The 24,047-nt window shown below is 44.8% G+C and overlaps 1 protein-coding gene across 1 annotated transcript in view; it reads left to right on the forward strand.

Moving 5' to 3' along the window:
* The window catches only part of CACNA1A (calcium voltage-gated channel subunit alpha1 A), a 316,609-nt gene that overhangs the window by 111,723 nt on the left and 180,839 nt on the right, over positions 1-24,047 (forward strand). The window contains exons 3-4 of the mRNA XM_029216768.1: positions 11,096-11,201; positions 13,583-13,722. Coding sequence (XP_029072601.1) covers positions 11,096-11,201; positions 13,583-13,722 — 246 coding nt within the window. The remainder of the gene's footprint in view (positions 1-11,095; positions 11,202-13,582; positions 13,723-24,047) is intronic.

Raw genomic sequence — 24,047 nt, forward strand, 5'->3', positions numbered from 1 at the left:
TTCCTGTGGACCTCAGCATCTTGGCTGCTGAGGCTTGGACCTTGGACTTCCTGCTGAGCCCGGTGGCACTGGGAGAGACCTGTGTGGCCTTGTGTGGTTTGGGAGAGGGAATTTCTTGGCCTTCCTGCCTTTCTTGGGGACCTTCTCCTTGGCTGCACCTGGGTTTGAGGGGGCCTTACTCACCTCATCTGGGTTCTTACATACCTTTTTCACCTCACCTGGATTGGGAGGGTCCTTCTTTGTCTCTCTTGCTTTCTTGGGGCTCTTCTCCTTGGCTTCACTGTTTACTTAGGGCTATCATGGCAGATGTCTCCCTGGGCTGGATTTTCCTACTGTTTGGGGAAACTAATCTGAAGCTGCCAGTGGCCCCCTTGGCCTAGGAGTTGGTGGTCTTCAGGGAATTTTCAAGTTTGAATTTAAGCCAAGGGGTAGATGAAATATATTGAGAAGATGCTGAGGAAATGGAGAATTTTGCTGACCACTGCACAGGGGTGACAGTACAACGAGACAGGAGAATGACTTCCCCTTAGTAGAGTGAATATGCCAGGGAACATGGTTGTAAATTGGACCAGGAGACAGAGATCTCACATCACTCAGATGTGTCCAGGGAACTTTACTGTCCTGAAAAAAGAGAGAGAGAGAAACAAAGAGAAGTATTCAGTCCTTATTTGGAGCCTCAGACCCCAAGAGTTTAAAATTAACCAATACCTCCTGCTCAAAACTTGTTTTGGTACTTCTTTCCTTTCTCTTTTTCATTAAGGGAACTTCATTTCGCTGTGTGTGTGTGCATGCATGTGTGTGTATGTATGTGTGTTTTCCATGAGTCATGTTAGTTCTTCCACATTTAAACTTTTTGTTACAGAGCAATTTTTACATTTAAATCAGGGATTTAATTTCAGTATGAACACACATACTCACTTCACTTTCTAAAACACTGTAAAATATAGCTCTGTGAATCTCTGGGTTGATTTGGCAGTATCTATGAGAATGTCAAGCGTGCACCCTGCACCCCCTCTAACCCAGCAATTCCATGTCTTGGAATTTATCCCACAGAAAAAGTCCTCACAGATACACAAGGATGTATGGTCAGATTATTCATCACAGCTTTGCTTGTAATAGAGACAAACTGGAAGCATTTAGGAGCACAGTAAATAAATGATGCATCCATTCACGATAATACTGCACAGCCTTTTAAAAGAGGGAAGTCCAATACACTGATATGGAAAATGTGTCCATTGTGGTGAGGGGCACAGCAAATCACAGAACATTATGTATCACGATCCCAATTTTGTAAAGGGAAAACACGATTTGGAATGCTCGTTTTCATGCATTTGATAGTATTTATTGAGCACCTATTATGTGTTAGTACTGTCCTAGTTGCTGGGCATACAATCAAGAACAAGGCAAACAAATCCTTAGCCCCCCACCTCCCTCCAATTAGGGTGGACATTCCAGTGAGGGAGACCAACATAAATAAGATAAATAAATGACCTAATTTGTTTAATGTGAAAAGTTGCTAAAAACTAACAAACAAGCAAAAAACAAACAGGGCAGAGAGGTGGAGATGTTGACAGGGTTGGAATTTTAGATCTGGTAGCCAGGGAAGGCCTCAGTGGGAAGACAGTGTTTTTTGTTTTGTTTTGTTTTTTTTCTTTTTTGCGGTACGCGGGCCTCTCACTGTTGTGGCCTCTCCCGTTGAGGAGCACAGGCTCGGGACGCGCAGGCTCAGCGGCCATGGCTCACGGGCCCAGCCGCTCCGCGGCACGTGGGATCTTCCCGGACCGGGGCACGAACCCGTGTCCCCTGCATCGGCAGGCGGACTCTCAACCACTGCGCCACCAGGGAAGCCCAGACAATTGTTTTTTTTTAATTGAACTATAGTTGATTTACAATATTGTGTTAGTTTCAGGTGTACAGTAAAGTGATTCAGATATATGTATGCATATCCTTTTTCAGATTCTTTTCCACTATAGTTATTACAAGACATTGAATATAGTTCCTTGTGCTGTACAGTAAATTCTGTTGTTTATCTATTTTATATATAGTAGCATGTATTTGTTAATCCCATAGTCCTAATTTATCCCTTCCCCCACCCCCCCATTCCCCTTTGGTAACCATAAGTTTGTTTTCTACGTGAGTCTGTTTCTGTTTTGTAAATATCTTCATTTGTATTGTTTTTTAGATTCCACATATAAGTGATAACATATTAATATTTGTATGTCTTACTTATTTCACTTAGTGTGATAATCTCTAGGTCCATCCATGTAGCTGCAAATGGCAATATTTCATTATTTTTTATAGCTGTGTAGTATTCCATTGTGTGTATATACCACATCTTTATTCATCTGTTGGTGGACACTTAGGTTGCTTCCATGCCTTGGCTATTGTAAATAGTGCTGCCATGAACATTGGGGTGCATGTATCTTTTCGAATTAGAGTTTTCAGCTTTTCTGGATATATACCCGGGAGTTGGGATTGCTGGATCATATGGTAGCTCTATTTTTAGTTTCTTAAGGAACCTCCATACTGTTTTCCATAGTGGCTGCACCAATTTACATTCCCACCAACAGTGTAGGAGGTGTTTTATTACAACCTGAAGGAGGTGAGAGAGTAAGCCCTGCTCCTAACTAGGGGGAAGGTAGAAGAGAGAGCAGCCAGTGCAAAGAATGTGTGTAGGGGAGAATCTGAGAGAGAAACACCGAACTACTAGCATTGATTATCTCTGGGAAGCGGGGTAGTGTAAGGACTTTTCACTTTTTAAATGATATATTATAAATTTTAAAAACTAAAAAAATACAATAAGCACATATTCCTATTATAATTAAAACCATTTATTTTTTGAAAAGGGATCTTGAGGGCTGTCTGAGGAAAAAGTTACCTGCCAAAGTCAGTGAATAAAAGCATATGAGGCGAACTCTGAGAATCAAGGGGGGAAAAGGAGAAGGATAAACAACAGGGATTTTTTTTAAAAATTGAGGTGAGATTCGCATATCATAATTACCCATTTTGAAGTGAACAGTTCAGCAAATCAACTATACTTCAATAAAAAATAAAGTGAACAGTTCAGTGGCATTTAGTACACTCACAGTGCTGTGCACCCACCACCTCTATCTAGTTGTAAAATATCTTCATCACCCCAAAAGGAAACCCTGTACCCATTAGGCATTTCCTGCCTCCTCCAGGCTCCTGGGCAAACACAAATCAGCATTCTGTCTCTATGGAGTCATCTATTCTAGATAAACAAAATGTCGAAACAGCCCAAAAGTGGGTGAATGGTTAAACAAATTGTGGTATATCCGTACAATGGAATATTATTCAGCCTTAAGAATGAGTGAAGTATGGATCCATGCCACAGTGTGGATGAACCACAAGAATATTATGCTAAGTGAAGGAAGCCAGACACCAAAGGTCACGTATTGTAGGATCCCATGTGTGTGAAATATCTGATGGATCTTTTTGCAACATTTATTTTAAGCCTGATATTCAGAGAGTGGACCACACACATTCACCGTGTTTTTGTTCCTGGAAACACTTCAGATTTGAGAGACAACCTCATCAGCCATGATGAGAGTAGGTGTTTAGGCTCTCCAATGACGGGAGGGGAATGAGACTTACATGGGTAAAAAAGAAATAGGAAAAGTTAATAATACTGGTAGCAGCAATTGAAATAAAAATAATGAACACTGATTGCATGATTACGATGAGATGAACCCTGTATTATGCTTTCGTAAGCATATAAAGCTTCCCAATCTCACAGGAACCAGAGTGAACCATAACAAAACACTCACATTTACTGAGTACATACTATATGCCATGCTCTGTTCTGCGTGTATTACTGTGTGTATCCACTCATTCCATTCTCACGCAGCCCTATGAGGTAGGTGCTACTTTTCACATTACATATATGTGAGGAAGCTGAGGCTTGGGGAAGGAAACTCCTTTGCCCAAGTCCAAAACCATGTCTGACCGCCAAACCCTTTCAACTACTTTGCTGTATAATTTCTCATGCAGATACTTCCAATTTTCTGAGCAGAAGCATGATTTAGCTGCCCTGGATAGACTTCTCTTTTCAGAACCAAAGTGTTGAAAATCCTTGGATAATATTAAAAAAACAAACAGCACATCAAATCTATCTAGTGTTGGGATTTTAATTTTCTCTATTTGATTTTCCTGCTGACGTAATGAATCTTTTTGCATGTGTATGCCTCTACTGTGTATGTTAAATGTAGGCCTTTGCAATGGTCTCGGAGCGTGTTAATACTTGACACTGGGTTTACTTGTCCTGCCCCAGCTTGCCACGTCTGGGAGGATGTGTGATTAAACTTGCGCCTCTTGCCGCTGGCCGTGGTGCTGAAACCATCCCGGGCCGCTCCAGAGTTACCCTTGTTAGCTCATCATCACCCTTCAGTCTCAAGTTGATCTGCTGGAGGAGAGCTCTTTTCTAGCTTGATTTTGGTTAGTACTGTGTGTTGGAGAGTTCGAAGCCAATGTCTGAGAGCTCGAGGGAGACTAGTTGTATTGTTCGAAGTTGAACTATTCGTTAATATGACCCATTCAGGATGGGCTTATGAAGGTATGAACCAGCATGCAGTGGTTGATAACTACTGCATTAAATTGTGGCCGTGGTTGGAACTCAGGCGAGGGCTGATCCAGTTGGCCTCATCCATGGTTAACACCCCAGGCGTACCCCAACTCCAATTTTTAAATAAAGGCAAAAACATCTACCTTCTAACAAGTAAGGGGAAGCTGTTGAGTGGTCTGTGGTGGGGACCACCAGCATGGATCTTGGAGCGAGCCCTACTGCGTGTATGACCTTGAGGAATGTGTTTATCCTCTCTGACCCTTAATTTCTTTATCTGGAAAATGGGGCTTGCAATAGAACCTACCTTGTAGAATTGTGGCAAGGAATTAACTGAAACAACGAGTGCTTAGCTTGGTGTCTGCCCGACGAAGCACTCAGTAAACGGCAGCTGTAATTAGGTTGTTGTGCCTGTTATGGCCCCATAATAATTGATCTTATTGCCGAGTTATTGGCATGTTTAGCAGAGCCAGGAATATGTCCTACACCCATACATTCAGGGCCCTGGTACCCCCTACTCTTTTCCTGGTAATTGTGACGAGCATGGAACTAACATGAAAATAAGACCTACTTGGCTTCTCCCCATAAGCTCAACTGCTGGGTTGACTCATTGAAGTATGTGTTTCCTCAGAACATACCCGTCAGGCAGCCCCCATGGTAGTGTCAAGACCTTGATGAGTTAACAAACCTGATCTGATTTTTCACACCAACCACAGGAGGCTGGAAATGAGATGGGAATGGGGGGGGCGGGTACCACAGAGAGAAGGATGAATTATTTGGACGTTCTGCAAGGTCTTGCTAAGGGGCTGGAACCATCAGCCATGCCAACTTTACAAATTGATTTTCCTTGATGTTCTGGATCCCAAGAGCAGCTCCTGTTCACAGATGCAGCCTTTCTTCCCTGCAAAGAAATCACTTGGTGGTTTCCAGTGTCACACAGAGCCCCTCTCTGGGGCCTCTGTGGGTCCTGATCAATCTAATTGTGGGGGAAGCTTTGTGTATCTGCACTTGCCTGCAGGGCTGTTTGCTAGCCTGACTTCCATGAGCCATTTCAGGAGACAGCTTTTCCTCCCACCAGGGATGCTTCTTTCCTTTCATCCACCTCCCCCCTTCCTTGGCCTCTTTGGCTGGCTGATTATTCTGGATACCACTGACACAGGTGCTTTCTCCCTGAACCAATCAGGGAGCGGGAAGGCTCAGCTCAGCTAGCAGAGGCATTGCTCACCGCAGCTGTGAGTTAGAACCCAGGCTTTCTAAATTGGGAGGATCAGGCACGATTCAGGGTTGGGCTGAGAAAGCCTCACCTCCCCCTGCCTGGACCACCTTTGACTTCTGCTTGGGGAGAGAAACTCCTGTGCCAAGAACTCGGTACCCTACCTTCGCGTCTGTGCACCAGCCACATCACTGCCTATTTTAAGGAGCCGGTTGTATCCTTAGTATGCCCACGGAGACTTGACACATGATGAGGTGAGGGGAGAGATGTGGAAAGCAAGACCCACTCACCTTTCCTTCCTTCCTTCCACAGGTGTTTACTGAGCACCTACTCTGTGACAGATCTCCTCTTAGGTGCTGAGAACAAAGCAGACAAAAATCCCTGCTTGCACAGAGCTTATAGTCTAATAGGTGAGAGAAACAGTGAACCAGATAAAGGAGAAAAACATAGCAGACGTTTGGGGACAAGGGCCAAGGAAAAAAAATAAGTAGGGAAAGGGGGTAAAAGGCTCACTGAGCATATGACCTTTGAGAAAAGACCTAAAGGAAGTAAGGGAGGGAACCATGTGGGTCTCTGGGGGTGTGGGGGGAAGAGCATTCTAGGGGAGAGAATTGCAGGTGCAAAGGCCCTGGCGGTAGAATGTGCCTCATGTGTTTGAGAAAGAGGGAGGAGGCCAGTGGGGCTGCAGCTGAGTGAACGAGGGGGAGAATGGAGGAGATGAGGGCAGGGAGGTGATGGGGGCCGGTCGGGCAGGACCTTGCTGGCTGCTGGGAGGACTTTGACTTTTCTTCTGAGTGAGATGGTAGCCATGGGAGGGCTGTGAATATTTCCATGTGCAGTAAGCCAGAATCTTCTTTGCTGCGTATTTGTCTTATTCCAACATTCTCTTGTTCCATCAAGAGCTTGGGTTTCTTTTCAGCCCCCTTCAGGGAGGCAGAAGACTGGTCCAGGCCTCCTGAATTCTCCTCCTGGGGTCAGAACATGGAGGAGAAGGCTTGGAGGAAAAAGGCGAGCCCCCACTTCTTTCTGGATGACTCAAAGCCACAATTACCTGGGTTCCTCCTCCCCCTGAAATAGATCTAAGGCAGCACTTCCCAAACTTCAGTGTGCACACAGGGCCCCTGGAGACCTTGCTCAAGATCTCTGACTCAGCAGGTCACCGTGGGTCCTGACATGCTGCTTTTCTAACGGGTGTTGCCTATGCTGCTGGTTCGTGGACCGCACATTGGGTAGCAAGGGTGTAAGGTCAGTGTTGCAGGCACCCACTTGGCGTGTGTCTGTGGACACCGGCGGGGTGCATGGGTGTGTGCAGAGAGGGGGATGACATTTGATAGCCAGTGTGCCCATGTCTGACAAAAAAATAAGAAAAAGAAATAAGGTGGGAGTGGGCAGCCACTTTCTGTCAGCCCCCACGCTGACTAAGGCTTCCTTGTCTTACCCAAGAGCTCTGGGTCTGAAATCCAGGTGACAGCGGCCAACTGAATGCCTGATAATGCAGCCCATTGAAAGTGCAGCTTGCTCCTGGCCTTCTGGGACTCTTCCTGGAACCTCAGCTCGAATCTGATGCAGAGAAAGTCACATCCCAGCTGTTTAGGGGCAGGAGGCCAGGGGGCCCTGAAAAGTGAGGCGGCAGCTTCATGCGGAAGCTAACAGGGAGCTAGTTGGCAGGGAAGGGAAGTGAAATCATCGGATTCAAATCATGGCTTCAGAAGGCTCCGCGAGGGGAGGCCAGGGAAGGGCTTGGCATTGCTTCTTTGTGTACAAATATTGTCTCTTATTTTCTGGGCTGCAGGGTGAGACAGAATGGAGTATTTGTGCAACACAGCCCAGCTTTGTTCTCTGTGCTTCTAATGACTGTCAGCTCGGAGGCAGGAAGCCAATCAGAGATGATCGTCAGCAGGATGGTTTTTGTTGACTCCCCAAATTGCCCTGAGTCTTGGATTTGCTTTTCAAAGTGTGCGTGGAGCGTGGCTCAGCTGCTTTCAGCTGGAGGCAAAGGCTGAAGCTGGTGACAAAGAAGACCTGGTTTTCCCGGCTTACTTAGACTCTTACTCCCAGGTTGTCTATTTTAGACTTTGTTTTCACACCTGGAAAGTGGGTATACACTCCAACTCCTCCTCCAGCCTGTAAGATCCCTTGGTTTTGTGTTGTGTTTTGTTTTTTTTTTTTTTGCGGTACGTGGGCCTCTCACTGTTGTGGCCTCTCCCGTTGTGGAGCACAGGCTCCAGATGCGCAGGCTCAGCGGCCACGGCTCACGGGCTCAGCCGCTCCGCGGCATGTGGGATCCTCCCGGACCGGGGCACGAACCCGTGTCCCCTGCATCGGCAGGCGGACTCTCAACCACTGCGCCACCAGGGAAGCCCCAGATCCCTTGGTTTTTACAGAGCTTCCAAGATGCCAAATGTAACTCTAAGGGCCAGACAGGAGACTGAGGCTAGTTAAGTTCGTAAGAGAGAAAGCTGGGAGGAGGGCAGTAGTTTAACGTGGCCAAGTTCAAGACATGCTATTTGATCTTTCTGCAAAACAGTGGATTTCAGTGTTCCCAGGGGATACTTGGCAATATCTGGAGATGACTTTTGGTTGTCATAAGTTTTGGTTGTCATAACTGGAGAGGAGATGCTACTGGCATCTAGTGGGTGGAGGCCAGGGATGCTGCTCAACACCCTACTATATACAGGACAGCCCTCCCCCCACCACACACACACAAAGAGAATGATCACCCGCAAATGTCAGTAGTGCAGAAGTTGGGAACTCCTGCTCCAGAGTCACCAATACCCTATGGCTTTCTCCCTCTAGCGTCCATTTCTCCACACCTAAACCTCCTTCTCAGAAATTACCAGCTTTGTTATGCTAGTTTCCTTTCCATTTAAGGTAATTATTGATATGTATGTTCTTACTGCCATTTTGTTCATTGTTCGGGATTTGCAGCTTTGTTTACTAAGGCTATAGGCCTGAGGGTGCTTCTGCAGATCTGGCAGGGGGACAGGGATATTCTGGTTTACCAACTGATCAGCAGATCAGTCCCTAATATGAAGTGAGCAGGACAGACCCTCCCCAAGGGCAGACCCTCCAGTGGGACTATCTGGTAGCCTCGTCAACCCGGAGGAGAGTTCCCAGGATGCAGGGAGGAGTTTGTGCCTAGAGAGAGAGGGAATGTACATCTGGAAATAGCCATATGGACCGACCATCCCTTCCCTCCCTCAGATCTTGAAAGGTCTGCTTCTCGGACACTTGCCCTGACCACCATATTATTTTTTATTGAGGTAAAGTTCACAGAACAGTACTAATCATTTTTAAGTGACTAATTCAGTAGCATTCAGTACATTCAGAAGGTTGTTCAGCTATCACCTTTATCTAGTTCCAAAACATGAAGTAGCTACTTACCGTTTTCCCCTCCCCCAGCCCTGGACAACCACCAATCTGCTTTCTGATTGTGCATTTTCCCATTATGGACATTTCATATCAATGGAATTCATACAATATGTGGTCTTTTGTGTACGGCTTCTTTGACTTAGCATAATGTTTTCAAGGTTCATCTACATCGTAGCATGTGTTAGTACTTCATTTTTATGGCTGAATAATATTCCATTCTATGGATATACCACATTTTGTTTAACTATTCATTCACTGATGGACATTTGGGCTCTTTCCACCTTTTGGCTATTGTGAATATTGATGCTGTGAACACGTATCTGAGTACCGGTTTTCCAATTCTTTGGGTGTATAGCTAGGAGTGGAATTGCTGGATCATATGGTAATTCTGTGTTTTAACTTTTTGAGGAGCCATCAAACTATTTTCCTCAGTGACAGCACTGTTTTTACATTCCCACCAGCAATGTATAGTGGTTCCAATTTCTCACATTCTCACCAACACTTACTGTTTTCTGTTTTTTTCATTCTAGTCATCCTAGTGGATGTGAAGTGGCATCTCATTGTGGGGTTTTTTTGTTTTGTTTTGTTTTTTTGCAGTACGTGGGCCTCTCACTGTTGTGGCCCCTCCCATTGCGGAGCACAGGCTCCGGACGCGCAGGCTCAGCGGCCATGGCTCACGGGCCCAGCTGCTCCACGGCATGTGGGATCTTCCCGGACCGGGGCACGAACCCGTGTCCCTGCATCGGCAGGCGGGCTCTCAACCACTGCGCCACCAGGGAAGCCCTATCATTGCGGTTTTGATTTGCATTTTCCTAATCCTCTTTGGAGAAATGTCTCTTCAAGCCCTTTGCCTGTTATTTAATTGGCTTATTGTTTTGTTGTTGAGTTGTAAGTGTTCTTTATATATTCTGTTACCAGACCCTTACCAGATATCTGATTTGCAAGTACTTTCTCTCATTCTGTTGGTTGGTTTTTTGCTTTTGTTTTTTCACTTTACTGACAATGCCCTTTGGCTCACAGAATTTTAAATTTTGGCCGAGTCCAATTTATCTATTTTTTCTTTTGTTGCTCTTGCTTTTGATATCAGATCTGATTACTGTATTTTTTTTTAGCTTTAAAATTTTAATATAATTTTTTAACATCTTTATTGGAGTATAATTGCTTTACAATGGTGTGTTAGTTTCTGCTTTATAACAAAGTGAATCAGCTATACATATACATATATTCCCATATCTCCTCCCTCTTGCATCTCCCTCCCTCCCACCCTCCCTATCCCACCCCTCTAGGTGGTCACAAAGCATTGAGCTGGTCTCCCTGTGCTATGTGGCTGCTTCCCACTAGCTGTCTATTTTACGTTTGGTATGATTACTGTATTTTAAATTGCAACCACCGGTCTCCTTTCCTGCTTTTTCTCTCTATAGCATTCACCATCTTTTAATGTAGTGTATAATGTGCTTATCTCACTTAATCACTTCTCCTCCACAAGGGCAGCTGTGTCCCTAGTGCCCAGAACAGGACCTGATACACAGTAGGTGCTGAATTAATATTTGTCCAGTGAAGGTTGGAGGTGAAATGGAGGAAGAATGTCCACATTTTCCTTACAAAGTCATCTGCCAGGTTTCCAGGGCAGTGAAACTACTCTGTATCAGGCTATAATGGTGGATCCATGTCATTAGACGTTTGCTCAGGCTCATGGAGTGTACAACACCAAGAATGAACCGTCATGTAAGCTATGGACTTTGGGTGATCATGATGTGTCAATGTAGGTTCATCGATTGTAACAGATGTGCCACTCTGGTGGGGTATGTTGATAACAGGGGAGGCTGTGCCTATGTGGGGGACAGGGGCACAGGGGACATCTCTGTACCTTCCACTCAACTGTGCTTTGAACCTAAGCAAAGCTGGAAAGATTTTCCTTAATTCTGTGATACTCCCTTTGAATATATGATTTTAGCCACCATCATAGCAAACTGCATTGTCCTCGCCCTGGAGCAACACCTACCTGATGATGACAAGACCCCGATGTCTGAACGACTGGTGAGTGAAGTCTCTCTAGGGGAGGTCTCTTCTTTGCTTTGGTGGCAAACTGGTGTGGCCATGGGAGCCGAGGGCAGAGTGGGCTCTCCGTCTTGGCACCAAGAACCGGATCGTGGGCCCCCTACCTGGGGAGCCTAAATTTCATGAACACAGTAATCTGGGGAGAGAGATGTCCTCACTGCCCATCCTCCACTCTCACCCCCCAGCAGATCTCATGTCAATCTGGAGCGGGGTGGGTGAGAGTGGTCACCTCGTCCATGAAAAGTCACATTCAAAACAAAATTCTTAGGAATTCCCTAGCCGTCCAGTGGTTAGGACTCAGCGCTTTCACTGCCAGGGCTCGGGTTCAATCCCTGGTCGGGGAACTAAGATCTTGAACACCCCAAGGCGCATCCAAAAAAATTAAAATAAAAATATAAATAAGCAAATAAAACCAAAACAAAATTCTTGTGAAAAATGTTGACCATACACAAATACACAGAGAACAGTACTGTGAACCCCTCATGAGCCCATCATTCAGATTCAACAACTGTCAAGATTTTGCCTCATTTCATATTTTCTGTCCCTTTTTACTTCCTTGGTTTGTCTTTCTTGGCCAAAGTATTTTAAGGCAAATCCCAGACAAAATGTCTGTTCACTGCCATCTACTTAAGTCTGCATTGCTAAAAATATGGGCACTTTCTGGGAATTCCCTGGCGGTCCAGTGGTTAGGACTTGGCGCTTTCGCTGCTGTGACCTATGTTCAATTTCTGGTTGGGGAACTAAGATCCTGCAAGCCGTGTGGCACGGCCAAAAAATAAATATGGGCACTTTCTTACGTCACCCCAGTGAGATGTTTACACCCAACACAACAGTGGTTCCTGGGACTCATCAAAGACCCAGCCACTAATCAAATATCCGTGATTGTTTCAGAAATGGCATTTTACAGGTCATTTGAACCAAGACCCAAACGTGGTCTAGATTTTAGGTTGCTTAAGACTTTTAATCTAAAGCACTTATTTTCCCTCCTGCCATTGACCCTGCAGAAACCAGTCCAGTTGCTCTAAGGAATGTCCCACATTCTGACTTCTGCCTGGTAGCTTGCTTGGGATGTCATTTAGCTCGTTCTTCTATCCCCAGCATTTCCTATATATGAATATGAGCTCTGGAGGGACATTCAAAATCCAGTTGATGATTTGGTGAAACTCTGCAGAGCTGTAAACTAGTACTAAGATCTTTCTCGATGCCCCTAGCCATCCCCCAGCCCCCTGCTTCCCCTCCTGGCATTCTGACACTGCCAAGAAGGAGACCTCTCTCCTTTCCATCACCATTTCAAAGCCAGCTGTCATAACTCAAGTGTAGGGAGAGAGAGATGTTAGAATCCACTCATTCCTAATCCACAAAGTATTAATGATCTCAAGGCTTTTAAATTTTAATAGTTACATATTATAATGTATATCCTAAAAATAGATAACTAGCCCAGAAAAACTATGATTTCAGGACTTTTTTTGTTTGTCCTTGCTTACAATCAAGCTAAGTAAAAAGAGTCTGTTGAAAGAATGGTAAACAATTAGTAGTACTGGTGGCAAGCTGGCATGCAAACACTCATGAAAGCAGAATGCAAATGATTGAAGCCTGAGAACCATTGCCATAACACATGGGGAAACATCCATGTAGGGGCTCTGATGGAGCGGAGCTTATAGCTTAATTCCAAGTACTATAGACTATCAGCTGGAAGCCAGATCTGGCAGGAGGTCTGGCAAGGGGCTGGGAGTTGGGACATTGGCCATTTACCAGCCAGTGCAGAAGCGTTGATTCCAATATTTTAGCAACCTGAACAGCTGTACTGGTGCATACCAGCCTAGAACCATCGCAAATGTCAGATTTGGGGGTGAGGTCAATGCACAGGGACCAGGCACAAGGGCCTGAATGATACAGGTGACAAGAAAACATTCTAAACAAGTGCTTTCTTCTAGAACTTTCTGCAGTGATAGAAATGTCCTCCATCTGCACTGTCCAATATGGTAGCCACTGGAAATGTGGCTAGTGTGGCTGCAGAACTGAATATTTCATTTTATTTCATTTAAATTCATTTAAATTTAAGTAGCCACATGTGGCTGCCCTACTAAACAGCTCACATCCAAACAAACAATTCTGTTTGGCCAGCAAGTGTGTAAAGTTGGCCAAAAGGAAAGAAGGAGGTGTCTTCTCCATGTTTCTGTTTTTCTTGCAAAAGCCTTTGGACAGGGTAACTCCAGGCAGGATGCAGTGGAGGGCAGTGAGTGCTGGAAGGTCAGGAGAGGTGAGGGGAAGTGGGTGCACTTATCTGAGTGGGCTGGTTCCCTGTTCATGCCACCCTCTGCCAAGCTAAAGACACTGACCTTACCTTTTCTCCCTTCCAGGATGACACAGAACCATACTTCATTGGAATTTTTTGTTTTGAGGCTGGAATTAAAATCATTGCCCTTGGGTTTGCCTTCCATAAAGGCTCTTACTTGAGGAATGGTTGGAATGTGATGGACTTCGTGGTGGTGCTAACAGGGTAAGTGGCCTGTGCTGTGTTTCTTAGAATGATCTTGAATTACGAGGACTGCGGAAACCTAAGGGTTGATGTGGTCCAGGCTGGGTTCGGGAAGGCTGAGGCCCCACGGTCTTCTTCAATGTGCATGTGCCTCCTTCCCCGCAACGTCCTCATCTCAGCTGCATCTCAGAGCGGATGCTTTCTGTTACAATTAGAACAATAGCTTATTAGAATTGACTGCTTCCAAAGTGCTTTATGTACGTTCTCTCATTTAATCCTCACAGCAACCCAATGAATTAGGAAATATTAATATTCCCATGTGACCGTTGAGGAATCTGAAGCACAGAGGGACCTTAGATCACCCAGCTAGTAAACGATGAAGCTGGGATTTGAACCTGAGATTATGCGATTCGAGAACTCAAGTTTTTAACTGTTGTGCACGCGTGGTTCTTTTGCTTTGCTTGGGGATATCTTGCCTTCATTTTAAGTTGGTAAATGTTTTTTGAGGACTTCTGGGTGCAAGAGATTTTGATGGGATTATGGACAAAACCAGCCTAAGTAAGGTGCAGTTACTGCCGTATTGAGGAGTTTTCAGATCTGGTACAGTGACAGTGAACCATAGTTGAAACGGGAATGTATGCACTTGCCACCAAGGGCCCTGTATAAGGTAACACTAGCTGCTATGACAACAACAACAACAATTCCAAGACTAGGTAATGATTTAAACACAACAGCAGTCTATTTCTCACTCATTGAAAGACCAAAACAGCTGTTCCTCGTTGGCAGGCTTCTCTCCTCCACACAGTGTTTGAGGGACCCCCGGGTCCTTGCTACATTGTGGTTCCTTATTGTTGACCCACAGATCAGGTCTGCTTGTCTGCATCAAACCATGGAAGAGAAACAAGCATGGGTGGTGATATTTGGGAGGTTGTATGGGCCTGGCTGAGACCCTGCATGTAACCTCTTTCACTCATATGCCTTTGGCCAAAATTCAGTCACATGCCCACACGTCGCTGCAGGGAAGCTGGGAAGCATCAGACTGTGCTTAGAAGGAAACAGAAATGGATTTGGTGGATAGCCAGCCAATCTTTGTCACAGACCCCAAACCCTTTATCAGGTCCCAATATAGGCAGTACCATTTTATGATGATTTCTGGCTCCTTTGCTTACCCACTCCTCTCTCCCAAGCTAAGTCTGTTTCTTCTCTTCCAAGACCCCTGTTCATTGGGAGACCTTCCTCATAGTTCTCCTGTATGCGGTCATAGTTCTGTTCTGTGGGATCCTATTTCTCCTCTAGGGTTTGTTGCTGCTCCAGGTCCTGTCTCTCTTGGTAGATGTCATGGGTCTTAGTACCCATGCTGTGTTGGTTGGGCTCTCACAATTAAAGTTTTGAACATACCTGTTGTTTCAAAACAATGTTGCTTCTCACCGAAGCATCATATTGGGCTGTATCATATTGGGCTGTTTCATTAGAGGCATTCAGATCTGAGTGGTCTGTCACGAGCACCGTGGGCTAGCTCTAGCAGGCTTGGGTGTTCACTGAGGGAGTTCTGTTTGCTGTGCCCACACTTCTTTGGCTTGCGACCTTGGAAGGTTCCTGGGACATATTATGGCATTGGGCACTTGTCACTCTCTAGGAAACTCATCTGTGCAAGAGCCCAGTGGTTGACTTTGTTGTTGTTGTTTAAAAAATGTATAATAAAAATAATCAGACATTCGAAAATAAGTAGAGAATAATATAACAAATGCCTGTGTATGCAAATATTCATTCAATGAGTATTTACTGGGCAACTACTATGTGCCAGGCTCTGGGACATAGCAGTGAACAAAAGAGACAAAAGCCCCTCTTCTTGTGGAACTGACATTCTAGGGGTGAAGAAAGACAAAATGCATGAATGAATGAAATATCTAGTGTGTTAGACGTTGATGAGGGCTAGAGAAAAAAATAAAACAGAGTAGGGATGGGATGTATTATGGGCAGGAGGGCTAGAAGCCAGGGAAGACTTGCATTGGGAAGGTGATATTTGAATGAGAACCTAGAGGAGGTGAGTGAAAAAGCCATGAGGATGACTGAAGGAGGAGAGTGCCAGGCAGAGAGAACAGCAAGTGCAAAGGCCCTGAGGCTGAACTGTGTCTGGTGTGTTTGATGAACAGTGAGGAGGCCAGCGTGCCTGGAGCAGAGTGGGTGAGGGAAAGAGTGGAGGAGGTGAGAACAGGGAGGTGAGGTGGCAAACTGCCATCAAAATGAAACCTTTACAGTAGTTGAGAGTCCGCCTGCCGATGCAGGGAACACGGGTTCGTGCCCCGGTCCGGGAAGATCCCACATGCCGCGGAGCGGCTGGGCCCGTGAGCCACAGCTCCTGAGCCTGCGCGTCCGGGGCCTGTGCTCCGCAACGGGAGAGGCCACAACAGTGAGAGGCCCGCGAACCGCAAAAAAAAAAAAAAAAAAAGAAAGAAACCTTTATATATAGCACAGGGAACTCTACTCAATACTCTGTAATGACCTATATGGGAAAATAATCTAAAAAAGAGTGGATATATGTATATGTATAGCTGATTCACTTTGCTGTACACCTGAAACTAACACAACATTGTAAATCAACTATACTCCAATAACAATTTTTTTAAAAATGAAACCTTTGTAATACAGTGTAAGTCCCTGCATTTCCTTCCCTGGCTCCATTCCTTTCTCTCTCCATCCAGAAACACTTTCCTGAATTTTGTGTTTATCATTTCCATTTGGGTATTTACACTTTTATGTAAGAATATAAGACATATATGGTACCTATTTTACATTTTGACTACATAAGTATATAAGAAGTATATATGTGTTGTTATGCATGCCTTAAGTTTCTCTATAAGTGTTTTCTTCTACAAACTGCCTTTAGCATTCAACATGAGGTCAATCTGATTGACAAGAATAATTCCCATTCATCCATTTTTACTGCTGCATGGTATTCTGTGGTATGAATAGTCTACCATGTATTTGTCCATTTGGGTTGTTTCCAGTTTCGTGCTATTTTGAACCAAGCTGTCTCCTCAATCTTGCATGTGGATTTCTCTAGGGCATATACCCAGGAGTGGAATTGCTGAGTTGTGTACTGTATGTATCCCCAGCTTCACTAGATATTGCCAAATTGCTCTGCAAAGTGGTTGTACCAATTTATGCTTCCCGGGGCTGACTTTTGTTGACAGGAGCTGGCTTGACCTTGCTGGTGGGAAGGAGCCTTAAAAACCCCTGTTTTTGGGGGGTTTTGGTTTTTTTAATTAATTAATTTTTGGCTGTGTTGGGTCTTCATTGCTGCACGCGGGCTTTCTCTAGTTGTGGTGAGCAGGGACTATTCATTGTGGTGCACGGGCGTCTCATTGCGGGGGCTTCTCTTGTTGCAGAGCACAGGGTTCTAGGCGTGTGGGCTTCAGTAGTTGTGGCACACGGGCTCAGTAGTTGTGGCTCGTGGGTTCTAGAGCACAGGCTCAGTAGTTGTGGCGCACGGGCTTAGTTGCTCTGCAGCATGTGAGATCCTCCCAGACCAGGGCTCGAACCCGTGTCCCTTGCATTGGCAGGCGGATTCTTAACCACTGCGCCACCAGGGAAGTCCCCGAACCCCTGGTTTTTTAAAGACACACGCACCCCGATGTTCACTGCAGCACTATTTACAACAGCCAGGTCATGGAAGCAACCTAAATGCCCATCGACAGACGAATGGATAAAGAAGATGTGGCACATATATGTAATGGAATATTACTCAGCCATAAAAAGGAATGAAATTAGGTCATTTGTAGAGATGTGGATGGACCTAGAGACTGTCATACAGAGTGAAGTAAGTCAGAAAGAGAAAAACAAATAAGGTATATTAATACATATATGTGGAATCTAGAAAAAATGGTACAGATGAACCAGTCTGCAAGGCAGAAATAGAGACACAGATGTAGAGAACAAACATATGGACACCAAGGGAGGAAGGAAGGGGTGGGATGAATTGGGAGATCGGGACTGACATATGTACACTACTATGTATAAAATAGATAACTAATGAGAACCTGCTGTATAGCACAGGGAACTCCACTTCACTGTACAGTAGAAACTAACACAACATTGTAAAACAACTATACCCCAATAAAAAACAATTAAATTAAATTTTAAAGAAAACCTGGCTTTTTATAACATAGTTCTTGAAACACCTAGGGAAGCTCACATACTGTTGAGCATGTAGTAAGTCTCAATAAGTGATCAGTAAGTTGGAAGGCGACCATTTAATAGGTCAGTCAGTCTGCTACTTGGATGTTTGTATCTGCTCCTTGATTACAACAAGGTGGTCTTTTCTTTTCTAGTTTCCTGATATCTGCTGGGCCTCTAGAGGAGAAATTCTTCATTTGAGACAGATAGCTTCAGAGTTGGAAGTAATGGGATCCATGAACCCTCTGAAATTGCATGCCAAAATTGTGTGTTTGTATATTTTTCTGGCCTGTAGTTTTCATTAGAGTCTCAGGGGGTCAAAAGCCACAAGGAGCCACTACTGTAGATTCTATTCATTTCTTAACCTCTTCTCCTTTCCTTGTTTGTTTTTCCCCACATTTCCTTCTCTTGCTTTACTCTTAACTCTCCAGTAATCAACCCTTCTTCCTTACTGTCTGGTGGTTCTATCTCCTTCAAATCAGGCACATAGCTCAAATGTTATTACTTCAAACTGCAAGGGGCGGTTTAGTATCCTGTTGGGTTATAAGCTAGAAACAGGGAGAGAAGAATAAAAGCCCAGCAAACCTAGCCTTCTGCTCAATGTCAGAGGTGGGGAAATGCAGTAAACTCTTAATTTCGTGTTCTTGGGGGAGGGGACTCAAGTGTATTAATTTGACATTGAGACAAAGATGACTTGAATGTGCACTTTCTGATTAACTCATTGTGTTCTCACATTTTGAAGCAAACCGCAGCATTAAAACACCATTCATTTTTCGTGGATTACCAAGGTTTTGGCCTTCTTTTGTGTAACATTTGGTAGAAAAGATCTTACCCATGGATTTCTGTGTGCTCTGTGTAGCTCAAGGCCCCAGAGAAATTCTAACTTTGTAATTGATCAACCCCTTTTAAAGCATCCTCCCCTTGTATTTGAAGTTCTGATCATTAAACTAAAAATGTGTAAGAGGAAGATTTCAGAAGCTTGGCTATATTTCGGAGATGACAGAGCTTTTACTGTAATGTTCAAATATACGTAAAGATCAAAGAGGTCAGATAATACACTTGTACATGTTAAGAAAAGTGACTGCAAACACTACCAGGGTAGAAATGAAGATGATTGTTTTTTTTTTTTATTCATGGGCTTAACACCATACCTGGCATATAGTAGGTGCTCAGTAAAATAAATGCTTGCTAAACTGGAAGGTGGTAACACTTCTGATAATCAGAGTGTTCTGGGGAATTTTCTAAGCTGTTTAAGGAGATGGGGACCATTGCATTGATAGAAATAGTCAAACAGTCCAGGAGCCTATGACAGATACCCTGACATCAGATAAGGCAGGCAAGGGGCAGATGAGCTCTGGGTCTTTACCTACCCTGACATTTTGTGACTGTAAAAAACAAAGTTTCCTTTTTGGAAGGTCCTATGTACCACCCCAGGTTTTGGGCAGTTTTGTGTTGAGGACAGAAGTGAGGAAAAGACCCAAGTACTTGGAGACCATCAGGGAACGGATGTTGGCTTTGTTTTCATAGCATCATTGAATGTAAGGGCTCAGTGGACTCTGGCAGGTCCAACTCCTTTATTTTACTCACAGGGAGTTAAGACACAGAAAGGCTAAGTAATTTGCCCAAGGTCACATCGAGATGGTGGATAATCAGGAATCTTCCAGAATCAGAAGGTATGTTCATATCAGGGAGCCTTGGAGTCCCAGTTTGGGGGGCAGTAGGGGTGGTATAGATAAGTACTGCCACCCCTTGGGTTCTGCCATCAGAACTTTGCCTTCTCTTTCTTTCTCTTGTCCCCCCAAGTACCCAGCCTGTGGTCCCTTTATAGAGAAATAGGGTGCCTCAGAGAGTAATTCCAATTCCCCCTTTCTTCTTAGATGGTTGAAGAAACTGAGGACCAGAAGGGTCAAAATGACTTGGCCAAAGTCACCCACCTCTCGCACTCTCTTCCCTTTTTGATTAACTGAACAGCACTCGTAGTCATTCCTCAGCTTCTCCTCTTTCCTTTAACTCCTGCACAGCTGTTCTGAGTTGCCTGCAAATGAAAACAGCATTCCAAACAACAGCAACAACAATAAAACACAAGTAGCATTCTAACTCGTGAGACCAATGAATGGCTCCTGTAAATGCCAACTGCATTTTGTTTTAATGTCTCTTTGCATTAATCCCTCCCCTCCCCAAGCAGAGGATCAGTCACTCTTGGTACCAAAAGGATCCCCCACTGTGGCACAAATGCTTTTTATCATTCAGAGAGTTTTATCGTTGAGAGAGCATCGATCTTTTTATTGTTCAGAGCATTTGGTTGTCATATTTGCTGAACCATGTTCCATCAGGAACCACCTCACTTCCTAGCAGCAGGAGCTTCTTTCTCCATCTTGTAACAACAGCGACAGTGATAATAATGATGCTGGCTGCCATGATTGTTATTCTTATCATTTATTGAGCACTTACTGTGTGCCAGCACTATATTAACAATTTCACGTGCATTATCACATTTCAGTTGCATAAGCCTTTTTTTAGAGATGAGGGTCCCGCAGTTAGTAAAGGGCAGATCAGGATCTCAACTGCTGTGCTAGGACACATCCCTAAATCTAGGATAACCCTTGGCCTAACTTAAATTCAGGCAAAGAGCTATATCCACCCCAGTATCCTTATGAACATAATACCTGTTATTAACAGCAGTGGCAACATTGACAAACTAGAACTTACGAGGCAGTTATAACATGATATACTGTACATGTTTATATGCTCAGCCAATTCTTACAACCCTCTGAGTTAAGTACCATTATTATCCCCATTTCACAGATGAAGAAACTGAGGCTCAAAGAACTTTAAAAACTTGCCCAGAGTCACCCACCTCATAAATAGTAGATCCAGCATTTGAACTCAGTTAGATCTGGATCCAGAATCCATTTTCTTGAGTCCTATTTCCCTAAAGTCAAGTTTTTCAGGGAAGTCAGAGGGATCCTTCCTTTTCTCCCCATCTTGGGCTCCATTGTGGCAGGAAAAAAATTGGGCAGATTTCCAGAAATGGTAGATTGGCATAGATTGATGGCTAAGACATGAGCCACTTTTCTCAGTGAGCCATGGCCGCTGAACCTGTGCGTCCGGAGCCTGTGCTCCGCAAAAGGAGAGGCCACGACAGTGAGAGGCCCGCGTATGGCAAAAAAAAAAAAAAGGGTGTCCTCCTTTCTCCCTCCACCCCCGACTGGGGTGGGGAAAGATTGAGTGAGGGCCAGATGGCCAGGTAATATTGTTCTGTACTGAGCTTCTTGGCCATTTTCCCTGTATGGCTGGAGAAGACTTTGCCATCTATCTCTCCACAGGTTTGGGGGCTGATCACAGTCTTGTCCTCTTGAATTGCTGTGACAAATGCCAGCCTGCCTCTAGAGAGGCATCTGGCCACTGCTTCTACAGTTTTCAGGGCTAATGACTTCTCTCTTCTCACCAAGGCAGGGAGGTAGCTGCCTGGCGGGCAGAGGAAATCTCAATGGAACGGGAAGCAAGTGGGTGCCTGGGGCCAAGGCAGAGACTGCCAACTGAAAAGCCGCTGTGCTTTGATTTATGCAGGGAGGAGCTATAGGACCTTCAGATGCTGTGTTGTGACAGAGGTTGCAGAAGCTGGACAATCTCTCCTCTCTCTGAGAACCTGGGCCTGACCCAGAGACAAAAGTCCCTCACCTTTAGTGGGGTTGTGTAGTAGAAGGGTGAAGCTGAGAACTGGAGGGAGGGGGAACTGGTGGGGGGGGTCGTTTAGGAAAAAGAAAGAACCCATTTTCATGACTTCTCTGGTTATATTCAGCCCTTTGGTGATCTCATCCAACCTCAGGGGTTTAAGTACTCCTTCTATGTTGATGTTTCCCAAACTTACATCTCCAGCCTGGACCTCTCTCAAAGTACCCACTTTGAGGGAGGAGTTCACCGGCATCTCACATTCAAGATGTCCAAAACTAAACTCCTGATCATCCAGTATTGCCCCTCCCTGTCTTTGCCTGTCAGTGAATAGCCGCTCTGTCCTTCCAGGAGCTCTGGTCAAAAATCTTGATGCCTCCTCCATCTCACACACACACCCCATGGCCAATCCTTCTGCAAATTCTATAGGTTCCGTCTTTAATATGCATTCACTACTTATCCCACCTCCACTGCCACCACCCTGGGCTGAGCCATCATCATCTCTCAGCTGGTTTGTTAGAGCAGCCTCTGCCCAGGGCTCTCTGCTCCTGCCCTCCTTTCCCACAGCCTGTTATCAACACAAGCAGCCAGAAGGATCCTTTTAGCACCTAAATTAGATCAAATCACTTTTCTGCTCACATCCCTCCTGTGGTTTCTGTCTTGCTCAGTGAAGAATCCAAAGTCCTCAGCATGGCCCACAAGGACCTACCTGCAGAATCTACCCACATCACCTCCCAAGCTCATCACCCCCTACCCTCCTCCTCGCTCACTGGGCTTCAGCTTTACCAGGCTCCTGCTGTCTATTTTTTTGAACACTTCAGACAAGTTTGAAAACTCAGGGCCTTTGCACTTTGGGTTCTTCTGCCTGTTATGCTCTTTCCCCAAATACCTGCTCCATTCGTTCCCTTATCTTCAAGACTTTCTACTCCAGGCTCCCCTGACCCCTTGTCTACAATTTCAACACTCTCCCAACACTTCCTGTCCTCTTTCTTCTATTTAGATTTTTTCCACGCACTTAGCACTTTCGGACACACTGGATATTTTTTGCCCATCTTCTCCACTAGGTCAAGTACCATGAGGGCAGGATTTCATTTCTTCTGCCCAAGGTTGTATTCCTCAGTGCCTAGAATAGCTCCTGGCACACGGTAAGTAAGTGCTCAATAAATGTTTGTGACTGAATGAACGAATCAGTGGTACTTATGACCTACCGATGTTGCGGGAAGTTTCACTGAGAAAGAAACTTATCTGAAGGCAGAGAAGTCTCTGCCTGAGCGCTCATGCACGACAGCTGGTCTAGATGAGATGGTGCAGTTTTGGAGGGCATTTGGGAGTATGGCCCTAACTATTGCATGTACTGGGGCTGGAATATGCCCACACGTGGTTTTGGTCCTACTCCAGGAGTTGTGGTGTATCTTTTGTGTCATAGCTCTGAATGGACTAAAACTCCTTCAAAATCAGCTTTGCTAGCTACTTTGCATTAATAAAGTGGCACAAAGATGAACAAGTTGTGCAGAAGGGGAAGAGCCTGAGCAGGGGTGTGTTCTCAGGCCTGCTGTGTGTGGTTGCGCACAGAACCAGGCAGCTGGAGTACATTTTCTAAGTGTGTAACTCACCTACGTGTAAACCTCTTTTGGAGAACATTGTGGGCTAAAGAGTATTGAATACTTTACTCCCAAGAGTCCTTTTAGCCCTAAGAAGCTTTGATTTCAGGAGTCAAGTTTTTTAGGTGGTACTGTAGAGACACAGGCCATGGGTTGTTTTGTTTTCACTGCTCACAGGCACATTTGGAGGCCACCCACAGAATTTCAAGATATGAAACTCTGGCCTCAGGGACAGAGGCAGGAAGGAAACCTAAGACTCTTAAGTCCTGCTCTGGGCACTAAAATGTGGCTGGTGCTGTTTCTTTTGCTTCATGTTGGTATTCCAGGGATTACAGGATATTAATAAGATTGAATGGACAGAAGGGATAAGACTGGGAGGTCTTCATAAACTAGACTGAGGAGTTTATACTGGTAGGAAATAGCCCTGGATGTTTTCAAAACAGAAACTGGCAAGTGTGTAGCAGAATCACATCCTATGCAAATTTAACTTACACAAAATCATTGATATGTAATTGGCACACATATAAGAAGAAAAAGGAAGAATATAATACTTGAATAGTGAGGTCATTTCTACCTGTCGTTCCATTTAGTGAACTTTTTCCAAGGGACCAGCATGATACATGTTCTTCATAGATCCCAGTACATCAGTTAGGAATGCTTTTTTCTGCAAGTAACAGAAGAGACAACTAAAGGGGGCTTTCACATTAAAGGCTTTTGTCACCTGACTTAGAAATCCACAAATCAGTGGACCAGGATTAGCTCAGTGGTGTCCTTCTATCTTCCACTCCACCTTCCTCAGTGTGTTGAATTTTTACTTCATGCTTTCTTGCCTCAAGGTTGCGAAATGGCTGTCACGTCTCCTCCTCTCACAGCCTTATCCAAAATCAGGAAAATAAT

This window comes from Monodon monoceros, unplaced genomic scaffold (genome assembly GCF_005190385.1).
Source record: "Monodon monoceros isolate NGI ecotype Baffin Bay Population unplaced genomic scaffold, NGI_Narwhal_1 Super_Scaffold_12, whole genome shotgun sequence".
Lineage (NCBI taxonomy): Eukaryota > Metazoa > Chordata > Mammalia > Artiodactyla > Monodontidae > Monodon > Monodon monoceros.